This window comes from Teleopsis dalmanni, chromosome 1, assembly GCF_002237135.1.
Source record: "Teleopsis dalmanni isolate 2A chromosome 1, ASM223713v2, whole genome shotgun sequence".
Lineage (NCBI taxonomy): Eukaryota > Metazoa > Arthropoda > Insecta > Diptera > Diopsidae > Teleopsis > Teleopsis dalmanni.
Window position 1 is genome coordinate 200,631,428 of NC_051846.1, and position 16,637 is coordinate 200,648,064.

The 16,637-nt window shown below is 30.6% G+C and overlaps 1 protein-coding gene across 1 annotated transcript in view; it reads left to right on the forward strand.

The window, feature by feature from the left end:
• Positions 1-2,105: 2,105 nt before the first annotated feature.
• LOC119674146 (LIM/homeobox protein Lhx1) overlaps positions 2,106-16,637 on the forward strand; it is a 28,906-nt gene continuing 14,374 nt past the window's right edge. Inside the window, exons 1-2 of the mRNA XM_038085274.1 lie at positions 2,106-2,294; positions 2,642-2,860. Of these exons, the coding sequence (XP_037941202.1) occupies positions 2,112-2,294; positions 2,642-2,860 (402 nt within the window). The 5' untranslated portion in view covers positions 2,106-2,111. The remainder of the gene's footprint in view (positions 2,295-2,641; positions 2,861-16,637) is intronic.

Below are 16,637 nucleotides of genomic sequence, written 5' to 3' on the forward strand. Positions count from 1 at the left end.
GTACTCCATGCCCGCGGTAAAGAGGTTAGAATATTCCTGATGTAAGGCATGCCTCTCGTTCGAGACAGTATCGAGAATCACCGATACTGTTTGAAGTATAAATGGTAGTAAGTGACTTTCGCTTACGACATCCGACTGGAGCTGTAAATCTGATAGCACGAGTGTTAGGGCCCACTGTTTCAGTTTTCCTGAATAATTGAGATAAGCCTATTTAAAAAGAATATCAAAGTTGGTATGCTTAAAATCAAAGTTGCACGGGTATAATATCTAATATTCACTACTGTCTCTTGATGTAGAGTTGGGTGTTACTACCGTGTGCTGTGCCATTAAGAGCAGCAGAGATATTAGATGTATCTTGCTCCCTCCCAAGGAGAAAGTGATAACCAAACATATAGATTCAATTGATACCTTAAAACGTACCTTGCTCCCTTCTAAGGAGGAAGCGATATCCAAACATATAAGTTCAATTGATACCGTTTAAGTTTCTTGGAATTCCAGTACGGACGTTTATCGCTGCATTATACCTACTGATGCCATAGTATTGACGCTTAATGGCTGGTAATCACGATAAAAACTATGGACTTTGTCAAATTTTTTCTAATTTAGAATGTAGTTAAAAACTTCTTCTAAAATTAGTCATTTAAAATTAGTAGTCACGATAAAAACTATGGACTTTGTCAAATTCTTTCTAATTTAGAATGTAGTTAAAAACTTCTTCTAAAATTAAGTCATTTATAGTGAAACGTGAATTGAGTTTGACAGTACGCGTATAAAGTGTACATATTACAAGTACTATTGTTGTTGTAGCCAGAAATTTACTGCAAGAGGAGTTTATAGATCATAAACTGAAAAATTGTCGAAGTAACATGCTGGATTTTTTCGGTAAAAGTATTTCTATTAATGTTGTTATTGTGTTTCCTGACAGAAAGTTATAAATCAACGTTAACTGTTATGATTATTAGAATAGCCAAAAAAAAAAAAATTCTTCTCATACTTATTCCAAAACCCAGGTAGGTCTCTTTTATACCAAGGTAGATCTTTTTTATACATGTCGTTTATCGGTTCAATTCGGAGGAGGTTTCAGTCGCTCAAGCTTCTTCCTGGCTATGTGCCGTGCTTCTATCATTCACCAAAAGATATCGATGTACTAAAAATAGTTGCACAATCACTCTAATCGGATCTGGGATCGACTATGTATAACATATTTTCTTTAAAATAAAATAATACCTGATTTTAGCTACTGCTTAAATAGATTAAATGACTTTGTCTACTTCTAATCAACAATTAGGTCCAATTTCTTTATTCTCAAGCTTTAGTTCTTGTTCTCATTGAATTGTTTGATACTTTAATTACATATTAATTTATTTTCAATTGAGAACATGTGTTTCCAATTCATATACAAACTTTCAAATTAAATCGTTGTTTAAGTATCTGAATTATTCAATGATCCTTTTACAAATTATTCCAACACAGAATAAAAAAAACATTTCCTCATTGAAACATTAGTCTCAGGCGGTTACTTACCGTTTGGGAAGTGTGTTCCGGCAGCGGCACGTGCAATATGCACAAATTTACATGTCAGACACCATGAAATGGTAACACGTGTCAATGGGTTGGAAGGACTAAAGAACTTCTTGCACCCACAGCCTAAACATACCTAAAGCGTTCTTTATTAGAATTGAATGCGTCTCTCTGCGATGTGCGCGCCAACGCTCACTCAAAGAGATTAGCTACATAAATATTATTGATTGCATTACGCCAAGTTGATTCATCATCTTGTTAACCAATTGGGGTTTCTTAATACCAGACACGTTTTCAAGCTCATAACCGAAAAAAGTTCGGAAGAGTTGAAGTGCGTATGGTGTTGAAATTTTCTCACAAGTTTCCACATTACAAAACGTTGATACAATAAGCAATAAACGATTTTTTTATTACTGGTGCATCTTTTGTATTCTTCAACTCATTCATTCACACATTAAAACACATCAAAACCCTAAAAATTTTACATTAAAAATTCATTTTTTAAACTCGTACTTTTCATTTAATGTCCACCTTCTATTTGAACTCACATCTTATTGTTGTTGTTTTTTGTTTTGTTTTCAGATTCATTAATGGGTTCCGCCAGCGAAGATGAAGATGACGATGATCCGCCACATTTGCGCGGACCACCGCTCGGTCTTGGCGTTTTAGGTCCAAACGGGCCGGACTCAGCGGGTGGACCGTTGGGTGCATCCGATATTTCAGTACAAAGCATGAGCACGGATAGTAAAAATACGCATGACGATTCAGATCAGGTAAATAACAATGATTGCAACATGTTGCAGCAACACATGTTTTTCTTTCGTTTTCTACCAAATATTGTTTTTTTTTTGTTATTTTTATTATGTTTTTTATTCATAACAATTTATATTATTTGACTGCGACTTTTCATGTTTTACCGCCTTTGTATGGTTTTGTTTGTAAGGCATTGGCTATTGACTCGGTTGCTGTTAATGATGCGCGAACGCTGTTGTTCATTTTATGATTAATGATTTGCAAATGATTATTTTAACAAATTTATTGATAAATTATATCCACTCTTATTTAAGAATTTGTAGTTGCTTCTATTCATGTAGCTAATTTTACATTATTATTTAAATAGGGGTCCTTAGATGGCGATCCTGATGGTCGTGGCGATTCACAAGCGGAAAATAAAAGCCCTGATGATGCGAATGGCTCTAAAAGACGCGGTCCTCGTACGACGATAAAAGCAAAACAATTGGAAGTACTGAAAACGGCGTTTAATCAAACACCGAAACCGACACGGCATATTAGGGAACAATTAGCAAAGGAAACAGGATTACCAATGCGTGTGATACAAGTAAGTGCAAAAAACTACACCTTTAATAGTAATATTATGTAATGTTCAACAAAGATTATAGAGTTCAAACATAGCACAAAGTACTAACTGTTAGTAAATTATGTTAATTTTATAACTACTTTCTCTTATTAGGCTAAGTAAATCCCTTGATTTTTATATTGAGATTTTTATATTAAAATTACTTCATAAAAGTTTGAAATGTATTCGGTCTTCATCGTTTTGAACGCAATGCTTAGTCCTTTGCCTATTGCCACCGTTTGATTTCTATACTTAACTTTTATGGTATGCTCGATTATAAACTTATCTTTCATAATTTTAAATCAATTTTATTTCCTTAAGTAATAAAAGTGTCAACCTTTTTTGTTAATAAGTCATTTCGAATGTCTGAAGTAAATAATTTATTTAGTGATAATGTGAATTTTTTCTGGCATGTTTCTTTCTCCAACTACTACTTGAAATACCTTTTTCGCTAAAGCATCCTCATCCCTTCTCAAAACCAAGCCAGCGAAGTCGTTAATTCGTTGAACTATATCAATGTTATTGTAAAGTTTTTACTGCTCATGGTTCATTTGGATGCGGTAGTCGATGCCAACTCTTAAAAGTTCAAAAATCATACAAAGGACTTTTTTTCCAAAATTCCAAGTGGTACTTTATCATTCGGTTATGCCATTCGAGCTTCTGCGCTATCAGAAACGCAGATACGATGAGCAACCTATAGAGCATAAGTTTTGTCTGTCAAGAGAGAGCTCTACAACTCATTTGACTACTGAGCCCATAGTACCACCAATTAGCAATGGTGATGTTTCGTCTAAGCTCCACGCTTACATCATTGTTGATAGACGAAACTCTTAATAAATTCGAAAGTATCTTTCGAATCCTCTATAACTAATAAAAATTAATAACATACAGTTGTGATAAGCATATAAAAGTGCTTTATACAGCATTAAAAATTGATTGTGATTAAAATGAAAATTGGCACAGTAGATATAATTGAAATTTGCAATTGTTAAGTAAATAAGTAAATATTTCCTGATATACTTTAACATTTTATTATAGGAAGCGGAAATCTGATATTGTAATTTAATTTTATGTATGTTCACAATACTATTTTCGTACACTGTTTAAATTATCTATTGGCAATAATAAAAAAGGAACTTTCTAATCCTACACACTTCATTGTTGATTAAATCTTCTTGTAAACAATCAGTGGAAGAAGACTGATGCCTTACGGCCGTTGAGATGGCAAGAATCTTAACGGACATTCTTAAACCGTTAACTTTCGAACACAACATTTAATGAAAAATTTTAATTAAGTAATTTTATGCCAATTTAATTAATTAGGCATTTCTGCTGTATTGTTAATGATAAATTTGAAGTGCACCTTTGCAAGAATGCCAACATATGGCAACGTTTACCAGCATATGTCAGTGTTACCAACTCATATAGGAAGCCAGAAATAGTGTTAGAAACAGAACTTTGCGAATAGAAGTTAAATTGATTTGCTCTATTTAGCTATGCTGAACAACAGTTCTTTCTGTTAGCAAAAAATTATTTAAAATTTGATTTTTTTTATGATTCAAACGAATACCAAACACTCATTTTCGTTCCACAGAAGCAATTCAAATGCAATATTTAAGTAAATAAACTTAACATTCTGCCTAATAAGGTCAAGCATAGGTAAGGCATGAGTTGAGTACACCTTTAAATATATTCAAATATTACCCAAGACAACTCTTAACTCTTAACATTTTAATAATATTTTGCCAATTTAACGCAAATTTTTGTTTATTTTATGCACATTTTTTAACATTTTTAACAGCACAAAAAGAAAATTCATTCATTGTTGCAGCTTTTCTGTTGCGGTTTGGCATTTTGTGGTTAACCAAAACGATTTTTTACATTTGCTGCCATTTTCAACCATTTTTTTTTTGTTTTTTTTTTTAATTTTTTGGTTTTATTTCGTTTCGTTCTTCAATTTTTTTTGCAATCAGAGTTTCATTAACAACTAACGAAACAAAAACAAAAGCAAAAACAAGAACACAACTTTGAGAACGTTAGCATTAATGATACAACAAAGTCCAATATGACCAAACAACAACAACAAGAACAACAACAAGAAGAAGAACGACAAGAACAATGCAGGCAGGCAGCAGCAACTACGGTAACTGCCATTATTGGTAACAACAGAAAATGTGGTCAGCCGTAACTGACAAATGTGGCTGTCAGTTGCAGTTCAAAATAATTTTCTGCAAGCTGAAGTTATTCTTATTGTTGGTGTTGTTGTATTTATTGTATTTGATGTGTTACTTGTTTTTGTTGTAATAAAAAGGCGTAGTTCCATTGCAAAAATCAAAATAAAACAAATAGAAAAAAAGCTAAGAGAAGAAAGCGTTTGAATTGAAAACCTCACAATAAAAAAAAAATTGCGGTTTAAACCGTTTGGAAAGGCAAGCAGGCAGCAGATGCTGCCAATACAACCAACCAGTGTTGCCAGCAGTGTCTTAACATTTTTATGTCAAAAAAAGTCGTAGTTATGCAAACTGCCTCCCAGTTTAGTTATAAGATACATTTATTTGTATATCTCATTTCTGCATGTCAGTTAGATACGCTACAGCGTAACACATCAGTTTGATTTCTCTACGGTTTGAGAGTATCTTTTGTGAATTTCGTTCCTTATTTATTTATTTATTTATTTATTTTTTCAATTTTTTCAATTTTTTCAATTTTTTATATTTCTTTAATTCTTTGACTATACTACTGCTATAAACTAAAAATTCTAGCTTGGCTTTAGTTGAACTTTGTTTTTCTACTTTATTTTTAAGTTTTATAACTTTTTTCCCTTCTTTTTTTTTGTTTTTGTTTTTGTCTTGTTTACCAAGAAATGCAGACAACTTTACCTCATCAGCATAAAAAATGCATAAATAATCGCATGGGAGCTTTATATTGTATAATAGCAAGAAACACAACAAAAACGAATACAACAACACATTAATAGTCGTATCTACAAAATTCTGACAACAATTTTTCATCAATATTCAAAAGTTGATAGCCGTGTGCGCGCATTTTCAAACTGACACTGACACATGAGCTTAACTTTGTTTATATGCGTCATTTGAGTGAGCGCTACAATATATAGAAACTTCATTTCAAACTTCACAGATAATTTAGTACTCATTTTAAACAATATTACAAGTACTACTAGTCTTTTCCGTTCCAAAAATGTATCTACTTAACAGTATATTTGGAAACTGCATATACCCCACAATACTCACTGAAGAAGTTGTGGAAACCCGCAGGAGAAATAAACCATAATACATTTTCTCTGTGAATGCCCGAATTTGGCGTCCAGAAGATATAGGTTCTTAGGAAGACACTTCTTTAATAGTTTATCAGACTGTTCATCGGTGAAGACGAAAGGCCTATTAAATTATCTTAATTCGACTGGATGAATTTAATCTCTACCTTTTTATACTAGGGGTTTTTGCGAGGTATGTGGTAGCAAAACGGCGAAAAATGGCTGATTGAGGTTCATGGAAATTATCTAATGACCTGCTACAGCAATCAACCAACCACATATTATAACTCTCCGATGGAATACCAAAGGTCATTAGGATGTAAAAGTATCTCCATTAAGAAGAGCAAATGTTTTAGTCTATATACAATACAGTACTGTAGCAGTCGAGCACATAAATCTAAGAATGATCAATTTGTCCTTGTGTAAACTATTCCACCTTATTAGTAGAAAATAAAATTTGGTACATTTTCAATCAAATGCGTTCATATGCCATAATAATTTGAAAAGAAGGGTATTTAGTTGAATTTTTTTTTATTCTAGCACAGAGATTTATGCAAAAGCATTATTCCTCATGTTTAAAAATAATGTTCCAAATACGTAAAAACACCGCAATAATAATTATGTATATAAACTTGATTATTAAGTTGTATGTAAAAATATTAGAATACATATATCAACGATTTGAGATCTTATTTGGTTCAATGAAAACCGTATATAGGTACTGAGTATTTCAAGAGCATGAACAAATTAGATGGGCAGACAATATTAGATTAGACTATTGGGACAAATTCAGACTATGGATAAACCAAACAATATTTCTTTGTTCGAGTACCTAGACTCATTTCCTGACAATGTCACTACACGAGTAGTTTAGTTGACTTTGTATTTTAGAGAATCTCCTGACGATAGCGTTCATACTATTGAAAGGATAGTTAAGATTAATCATTTAATCTCCATTCAAGTCGGTTAAGATAGATTTGAAAAAAAAATCAACAGCTTTCTTGTCGAATTAGTATATTTTTAAATAAAAACAAATGAAATACTTATAGCCCACGAAACAGCTGCAAAAACTTACGCAAAGAAATTCGTTGTCGACCGATACAAATTTCTGAAATAATGAAAATCGCCCTAAAAATTATAATGAAACGCTTCATTAAATTTTTGGATTTTTTAAACGGAAGTTGAAGCAGTCCACCATCCGCTCTACATCGTAGAACAGGTTACGCAAGAGGCACAAAAAGTGTAGAGAAACTATTTATAAGAAATTTTAATAAACTTTTGCATTTTAATTACTTTTTGCATATAAAAACACGCCCACTAGCCTTAGCCTTTTATTTCGAATTGCGCGATTAAAAGTTTTGATAAAAAAGAACAATTAATGTGCTTCAGTTTTTGGCGTGAATTGGTTCAGCATGAGTCGAAAAAAAAGCCTTTCCTCAAAGAAAACTTAAGACAACAATAAATAAAGTATAAATTGATTATTTGTTTTCAATTTAAAATACTCGCACTTATTGCGAAAGTTACGAAATACAATATTTAAAGCGCCACTAAACTGCGCTTATCTCTGATGCGCATAAATCATGAATGTTTAACGTAAATGCATGAATATTTTATTAACAACATAAATAAATTACAAATTGCAGCTACTTGTTAATAAAAATTTATTTATGCAATTAGTTCATACATAAATCCCAACTACACATCCATAATCAACACAACTATTGACACAGTGGCTGGAGCAGCAAAAGCAATATATATACATACATGTCAATAATATTAAAGCCATCAGAGTATCTCATGTTTATAATGATGAACCAGCGTCATGTTGATAATTACCATTACCTGCAGGGGTCAATGCGGTTATGTGTGCTTTTGCTGTGACTCTGACTGTGGCTGCCGTCGCTGCTCTTCCTGTGGTGTATTGGAACAGCTGCAGCTGCATCAGCAGTGCAACAACAACAACAATAATCGCTTTGGCAATAACTGTGCAAATATTTCCCCTATATGTTGGACAACATTGACGACAATGACGACCGACGCCTTTTAAATTCGCGTCTTTAAAAATAAATACGCCAACACCACTGCGCCGATGGCAAATTTAACACGAAATTGAGAGGCTTTTAACTTCTGTGTGCCCATATCTTTAACCCGGGTTTGCGTATAATCTCACTCAGACACATACATACACACTCGATTGCAAATACAAATATGTGTATGCTTAAGTAGGTGCCAGAAGCTTAGTTTTAAGCATCGATTCGTATGTCCAACTGTCCTTTTGTAAGTTCATAGCCATCCACATTAACGCCTTGACAGTAGGTGTCGATAAACACAGCGGCGCGTTATATACACTTCACTGAAAGACACGCTCAAGTGTAGTTTGCTGCTTAAATTGTTTACTTACACACTTAAAACCCGCGCGAGATTATGATCCTCCGTCACGTTTAAGATGCACATATTTAAGATGTATAACGTATTAGCCACTCTCGTACTGATGATACATCCAATATGATATGTAACACTTGACCACAACATTATGATAAGATTTTAGTTAATTTGAAAGTTTAAAATCGCTACTTGACTGCATTTTTTCTTAATCGTTTCATTATACCATTATAGCCTTTCATTTGCTTCCTTATATTAGTATTCCGATCGGCCCCTACACTAACTTGTTTCAGTATCTGCATCTGAAATTGGCACTTTACAGCAGGTGATTACAACTTATTAAGAACTGCAACGTAAATGCATTTGGCAGAGTGCAATACTCGGCTGCATTTCATATGCAGTTGACTGCATTTGCCTCAGGCTGAAAAAATAATTCACAAATTAACATATGAACTGCTTAATTGTACAGATACGTAGGGGCCATGTTGATGTGTTAATTAAGTCACTAACTACTTAACTACTTTAATATGATATTAATAATTTTTACTGATTGTTTACTTATGTTTTATTGCGTGAAATACATAATGTTAAAATAGTTAACGAGGTTTTCAAAAATAAATAAATTCGCGATAGATTTTTCTTATATAAATTTACTTGCAATTATGAAACCTCCTTAAAACATTTCCTACTTCTTTATGAGAGTAACATTTTGAATATATAACGAGATACAGAGAATTTAAGTGAAGTCTGTTTAAAAAGACGCTTAATAAAATAATTTCCCATCTTTTATAGATGAAAGATGAAAGAAAGGTAGTGACATATTTTCGAATAAATTGTATCTTAGAATTTCGCGACAACTGCCGAACCACTGTAATGTCTTTCAGGCATAATGGTTGTTATAAGCCCGCTATATATGATTTGATTAGTTATCAGATATGTCCTCGTAGGTTCGAAAATCGTATTGGTTCAAAGTTGATTTTTTTGGTCATTTAATTACTACTTAAATTATCTCAATTAATTAAATACCTCATTATCTTATCTCATTATTTTTTGCCGCACCAGTTTTTTGGACCCCAAATCAAATCATTTCTTTACTTTTTGCGAACCAAAGAATTGTCTTAAGAAGTTTAATAATAAATTTGTATTTTCTATACAAATTTTGTTACAAAAGGTACAATAAGATTTTTGACTCAAATTTTTTTTTTTTGGATAGAGTTCTCTAAAATATCTTATATCTTTATTAATACTAATAAAAGAAACCCACACAAAAGAATTTTTAATTTTTTTGTTATTTATTAAAAAACTTTAACTATTTTAAACTAAATATATTTTTAAATATATAATTGAAATAATTTATTTTTTTTTTTGTTAAAAATGCGGATGTGTTTATGTACTTAAAATGTATATCAACATGTATAACCCTTGTCAACATGTGTCTTGACATCTGTTTTCATAGAATCGTACACATGTCTTTTCATATGTATGCCATATTCTACTGACTGTTTATTAAACGCTGAACCGTATCAATCAAAAATTTGTAAATTATTAAGAAATCATCAATAAATTTTAAATAAAACAAAAATATACATTTTTAAAAAAAAATTGTTCCCACTAGAATGAACACTAATCCTCTTTAAGCATGTCAACAGGTACCACGAAAGTATAAAATATACGTAAAAATCGTCTTATACACATGAAATCACCCTTGAAATTTTCTTTGAATTTATTCTTTCGCTGCTTTTCAAATGTTTTAGAAGTTTTTTTTTTGTTTCAAAATGTCTGTAAATATGAAAAAAATATGCTATGATTCAAATCAACAAAGTATTTAACAGCTTAACAACAGCCACTGACAGCAATACCCGCGGCGGCATTGACACTTTGATGTGTTATTTGATACAGTTAAAGGATATTTAAGTAACTCAAAAGTAAAAACTACATAAAACATACGAATAAGTCGGCAGCAGCAGCAGCAACAGCAGCAAGTGTGACACAATCAACACCTTCAAAACGTTGCACACCACTCAAGCATAAAGAAAGCATAAAAACTATAACTTCAACTCTTTCATACGTAAACCGTAAGTGACAAATTCGACATACGCATAATGTCAAAAAGGTACACATAAAAAAAAATAAAAAAAAACAATACGCAAAGAATGCAACTGCCTGACAATATTTTTAGTGCGTATAAAGATGCGTTCAAATGCGCTTAACATGTGCTTACTTGATATATTAACACATCACAATCACATCAACAAATTTTAATACTCTTGCTTTTCACTGGACTCTTGTTGCCAGCTTTACTTTGTTCAAAGCTGTCAGAAGTTGTCATTTTTAGCAACTTCATTAAGCTGCAGTTTAAGTTTAAATGTCACAAAGAAAAACCAAAAAAAAAAACTTCAAATGACATTTGTGGCAATCTGTTTTGTTGCTGATTTCTCCTTGAGCTGCGCACGATTTCATTAATCAGATCGTGCCAACTTCGGCAACGTATGTTCGTGTTCGTGCCTAATAAACTTTTTAAAAAGGCAACAAATTAATTTTGTCACATTTTGTAAGTTTTTATTAATTTGAAAAAGGTCAATCAAGTCAATTGTTATTACTTCAAATTTTATGTAATTATATATACATAAATATTATAATATATAATAAAATTGGTTCAAAAACTCAAAACTCATTTGACTATTTTGTGATACTCGAAATATTTACATTTTTGTATACTTAGTATAAAACTTTTCTTATCGTCAAAAAGTGAGTGCATCTGTTTTTTTTTTTTGTTAACCATAATATACTTGATTGACACTTCGTGGTAATTTGAGACATCGTGAACACCCTTAGCAAAGTTGTAAGATATAAGAACAAAACAAAAAGGTCATCAAAATGACATTGAATTGCAGCTAAGAAAGGGGAGCAATTTGAAGTCTTTAACTTTTCAACAATCAAAGCGAGTTTCAAAACGTCAACGACAGATAAAATGTCATTTCATTTCAAAAGCGAAAGCATCAACAAACACTCACTTCTCAGCTCATTTTTGTTAACTAAAGGCTTAGAACTTTACCGCCTACGCAATGCGAGTTTTTTTAGATATTTATTTAATACATTACTGAATAATTTTTTTTAATATTACAATAAAAATCATGAATAACAAATTATAACAAAAATTATTTTTAAATTTAACATCTATGGCTCTCTGCAGTCAATATAATATTTCAATTTAATGTATTTCCGAATTATATAGGTTAGCAGACTTATTCTAGAGTTCACACAATAGACCTCATTGTCAACGGTCGCACTGTATCATTGTAACATTGGAAGAAAAAATTAGAGCTTTGAAATAGATTCAAAGAACTCATTATAGTTCCCAACCTAAACATCTAACATAACATATAATCAATCTGTTTATTAAAATCACTTCACATCAGGAAGGTTGAATATTGTCTGTTATCCCGATGCCTAACTTAAGTACCCAGAAAAAACTACTAAAGCACATCAATATGGGACAAAAAAAAGGGGTAATTGGATGCTCCAATCAGATCTGAGGGACATGAATGCCCAAAATAAAAAAAACGATTTATACATATATATTGTATAAAATAAAATAATATGTTTATGTAACACAATAAAAGAAATAAATCATAACCTACTTATATATGTCAATTCTTTTTACATAATTATCTCAAACCCTTATATATACATCAAAATAAATTTATAATTATTTAAAATTTATAATTATTTTTATATATTTAAAATTTGTAATTTACAAATATGAACTTAAACATAAAATATTTTATTAATTAAAAATATTACTAAACTTTTTACAAAATCAAAAATATATATCTATATGTACATATATCCAAAATTAAGTCAGTTATAATCAGATAACTCCCTTAGCATTAATTAGCATTATTTTATTTTCAATTCTACCAATTCTACTCTATTGTTTTAGCACAACATAAAAATCTCATTATATTCATCGTTAAAGTAATTATGTTATATATAGGTTTTTTTTATTTTAATAATAATAACCCCCTGCAGTTAATTTATCATTTGACAACTTCCTTTGCCAAATATAGTAAAACACAACTCGTATTTAAATAACGACTCCGACGGTGTGAGCTGACAAGATCTAGTGGTTTTAGCCTAAATACTTTGAAGTTGCCATAAACGTGTTCGACGCCTTATGCAATTTGTCAACGAAAAATATATTTAAATGTAAAATTAGCAGAACTAATAAATTTGTATGGAGTAATATCATTTATTACTGTTGACAACACAAACAAGCACGCACATATAAAAAACTTAATAACAAAAACAAAAACTACACAAAAAAGCAAGAAAGAAAAAAAGAAGCAAAACACTAAACGCCCCCAACGAAAAGCTTGCTTGATGGCTGTCGTGCCCCACAAATTGAAGATAATAAAAAATCAAAATTTGTATTGTTTTTTTTTGTTGCATGCACTTTGTTGTTGCCGTTCTGATTACTGTTGTTGTTGTTGTTGTTGGTGGTGGTGGTAGAGTCTGTTTAGTTTACTTGTATATGTTGCTTTGGTGACAAATATTTCAAAGTGGCGTCAACTTGTTAGTCTAAACTTTTATTTTTTTTTTTATTTATTTTATTTTTATTCATTTTTTTCTTGATTTTAACTTTTGGCTTCCTTTTATACCTTTTTGGTTATTATTATTTGTTTGATTTTTATTTTATATGAAAAGGAAAGGGAAATCGCGGGCGCATGCGTAGTGGCGCCGCGCACGCTTCATTTCAAGCTTATTGATGTGTTTTGATAATTATTCTTGTTATTTGTTGTTGCTGTTGCTGATGTTGTTGTTGTTGTTTTGCTTGTGTTGGTTAATTTAAAGTTTTAAATTTTTAAATTATTCTTTGTGGTTTGCTACATTAAACTAATGTTTTGAATTAATTCAGACCGTAAATGGAGCACATTATAATATAAAAAAAGTATATCATAAGTAAAAACAACAACAATAACAACAATAACATTAACAGCAGTCCAATATAAGCATAAGAAAACTGTAAAATTTTGTAAACTGGTAATGCTAATGTTAAAAACATGTTAATGATTTATTTTGACTGATTTGAATGAAAAATTATTTTGAGGTTTAAGTATTTTTTAGTTAGGTTTTGGTTTTTTTTTTTTTTGTAAATGTACACACACACACGTGTATGTAGTAGAAAGCTTTTTTTACTTGAAATGAAAGATTTTATTTGATGTGGTTAAGATTGATATCATTGAGATTTGTTTAATATGATAAACGATTCGATTACTTTAGAGGTTCATATGTAACGAGTAATGTATGTATAATGTATGTTTATTATTACGATATATGTTTGGCGGTTTGGACCTTTGAAAGTAAAACTTTCAAATACATCTAAAGTTGTTTATTTTATAGTAAATATTTTAAAACTTTTTTCTTTAGAAGACAGTACTCTTAATATCAATAGTGTCGTAGTACAAAGATCAAATTTTAATAAACTTAAGGGGACGTACTATTGATCTATTGATAATATCATATTTCTAACTTTATTTTTACGGTTACTGTTTATTAGACAATTTTTGAAGGAAAATTTATGTTAACTGTTCTTCACTTCTTATTACTAAAAAAATTTCGCAAATGTTAAACTATGTTAAGCACGGATCCAAAAAAGTAATAATTACACTTTTTTTAATAGGGATTGAAATTTTGGTAGTCAATACTTAAATATTATATATCAAAAAATCATACGAAAATCCCTGCACTCACTATAAAAATGAATATTGTTAAACTCAATTGTTCTAGATTTTTTTCATCATAAACTTTTCTTAGATTAACTTCCGTGTAAAGGGTGCGTTTTGATGAGAACAACAACAAGTACATTCGGAGACAACTATAGCCAATTATAATAATATTAAATTTAATAAGAGTCCTTAGTCTTCTCTGAACTCCATATACTAGTATTTAGAATGCTTCCACTTCTCAATATTTTTCTATTCTAGATAGTGCAATGCATCAAGGTCCAATTAAGATGAATAATGTTGTTCTTGATGTTTTTCATCATAGTATTCTCTTAGATTGATGTATTCTTACGTTTTAGTGCGATCATCACCAAGTACAACTGTAATACTATCAGAGTTTCTTAGAGTTTCTCTCCATACTTCATATACTTGTACCAACGATGCTACAACTCCTCTATATTTTTTTTCCTTAAATATTACACTATGTTAAGATCCAATTGGGACGCATTTAACCTCTTCATATGACAAACAATTTTCCCTTCTAAGTTAAACTTTGAAATTTGCAAATGAACGTAAAAGTAGTTATTAGTAGCTATATCTTAGTTAATTTAAAACTTAATTCGTGTATTTAAACCTATCGAAGTAAAAACCCTTACATTGTGTCATTAAATTGGAACGCCTTTTCTTAATTAAGATGTTCAAATTATTCAGTAATTTTGTATAGTATTTTGCTCAAATTCGCTTGGGTCGGTTAGCAAAGCTTTTACTTATACCTACTTAAAATACTCTTAAGATAAAAAATTTTATATTAACCTCATTTTATTTACAACAATTTACAATGCTTTTAAAATATAAAATTTCGAAGCCATTTAAGCAATTTTTTATAAAAATGCAAGCCATTATCTTTAAATCCTTTTTAACTATACAATTACAAAACTAAAACTTATTTCCCATAGAATATTTCATTCTTAAAGACAACATTACAACAGCTTGAAAACACTTAATTAAAGATATTTTGTATATCTAATACTAAGCGCCAACCTGTTTCAGAAACAACAATAAAACTTCCTGAAGAGTTGAAAAGAAGAATATAATACGAAAAAAATAGACATTTCAACAACTCATCAATAAACTATTAATTTTTATATTATTCCCCCCTTTTTGACAACTACATTTCTGTTGGCTGAACTCGACGGACTGAACCAACAGTAACTCTTTTGCCGTTTCGCACGTGTTCACTCCTACTACCAACTTTACTACCGACGTTTGCACCTTCTTCTGAAGAAACCATACCCAGCAAGCGGGGGAAAAAAAATTATATACAAATACTGGAAACAACTTGTAAAAGGCGTTAACATGAGAAACAACAGCAACTCAACAAAAGACAAATTGCAAGTCATTGGCAACATTGATATAACAATTTGAAAACATTTCCATAATATTTCAAGTATGTTTTATATTACAATATTTTAAACAAAAATACAAACAAATAAATTAGCTATAGACCAAATGGAAAAAAAACGCTTATAATCGAAATCAAACAATTTCGACCGCAAAACCCTAAACGTCAGCGGAGGTACACTCCGAAACTGCTGCTGGATATGATATGTAACCTAACCTAATGAAACTACAAGAGTTAATTATCTTTTTATTTGTTGGCTATTGAATTTGTGGGCTTTGAAGAAATATAGAAAAAGATGCCGATGCCGATGCCGCAATTGAGAAAAGTAAAAGTCATGCTAGAAGAAGCAGAAAAAAATTATATAAAAGGAAATAAATTAGCAATTGTAAAAACTGTTAAAATTGTTTTATTTACAATTGTGAATGGCGCAGATTTCAACAATTCACAATTCACTTTTGTCTATAAAATAGACAAAGAATAGACAAAATAGACAATGTCAGTCTATTCCAATGCTGTAAGGAATTTCACACTTTAAACAAAATCTAACAGATAACGCATTTATTACTGGCTATACAATTGGTTTTGGTACTGAATTGCAATTTTATTAACACACGGAGTAAAACGAAGTAAGAATATCCGTGAAATAGTCAATAACACAATAAAACAAAGAAAAATAAACACTGGCGTTAGATGAGTTTCATATTTTTGACATTCTAAATTAAAGCTGAAAATAGTTATTGTTTTCCGTTTTTCAACGTAAATGCAACACAGTGGCAATTGAAGATATCATATAACAAAAAAAAAATTGCTAACTCATTGAAATACAATTTAGAAACAATTGAGCTACATTTGTTTTTCCATATCAGCAGTTATTAACCCTTTTATTAGAATACCAACTTCAACTTCAACGATAAATGAACCTTTCAACATAACCGCTTTTAAATTTCTTAAACTTTAAATAAGTTCAATTTC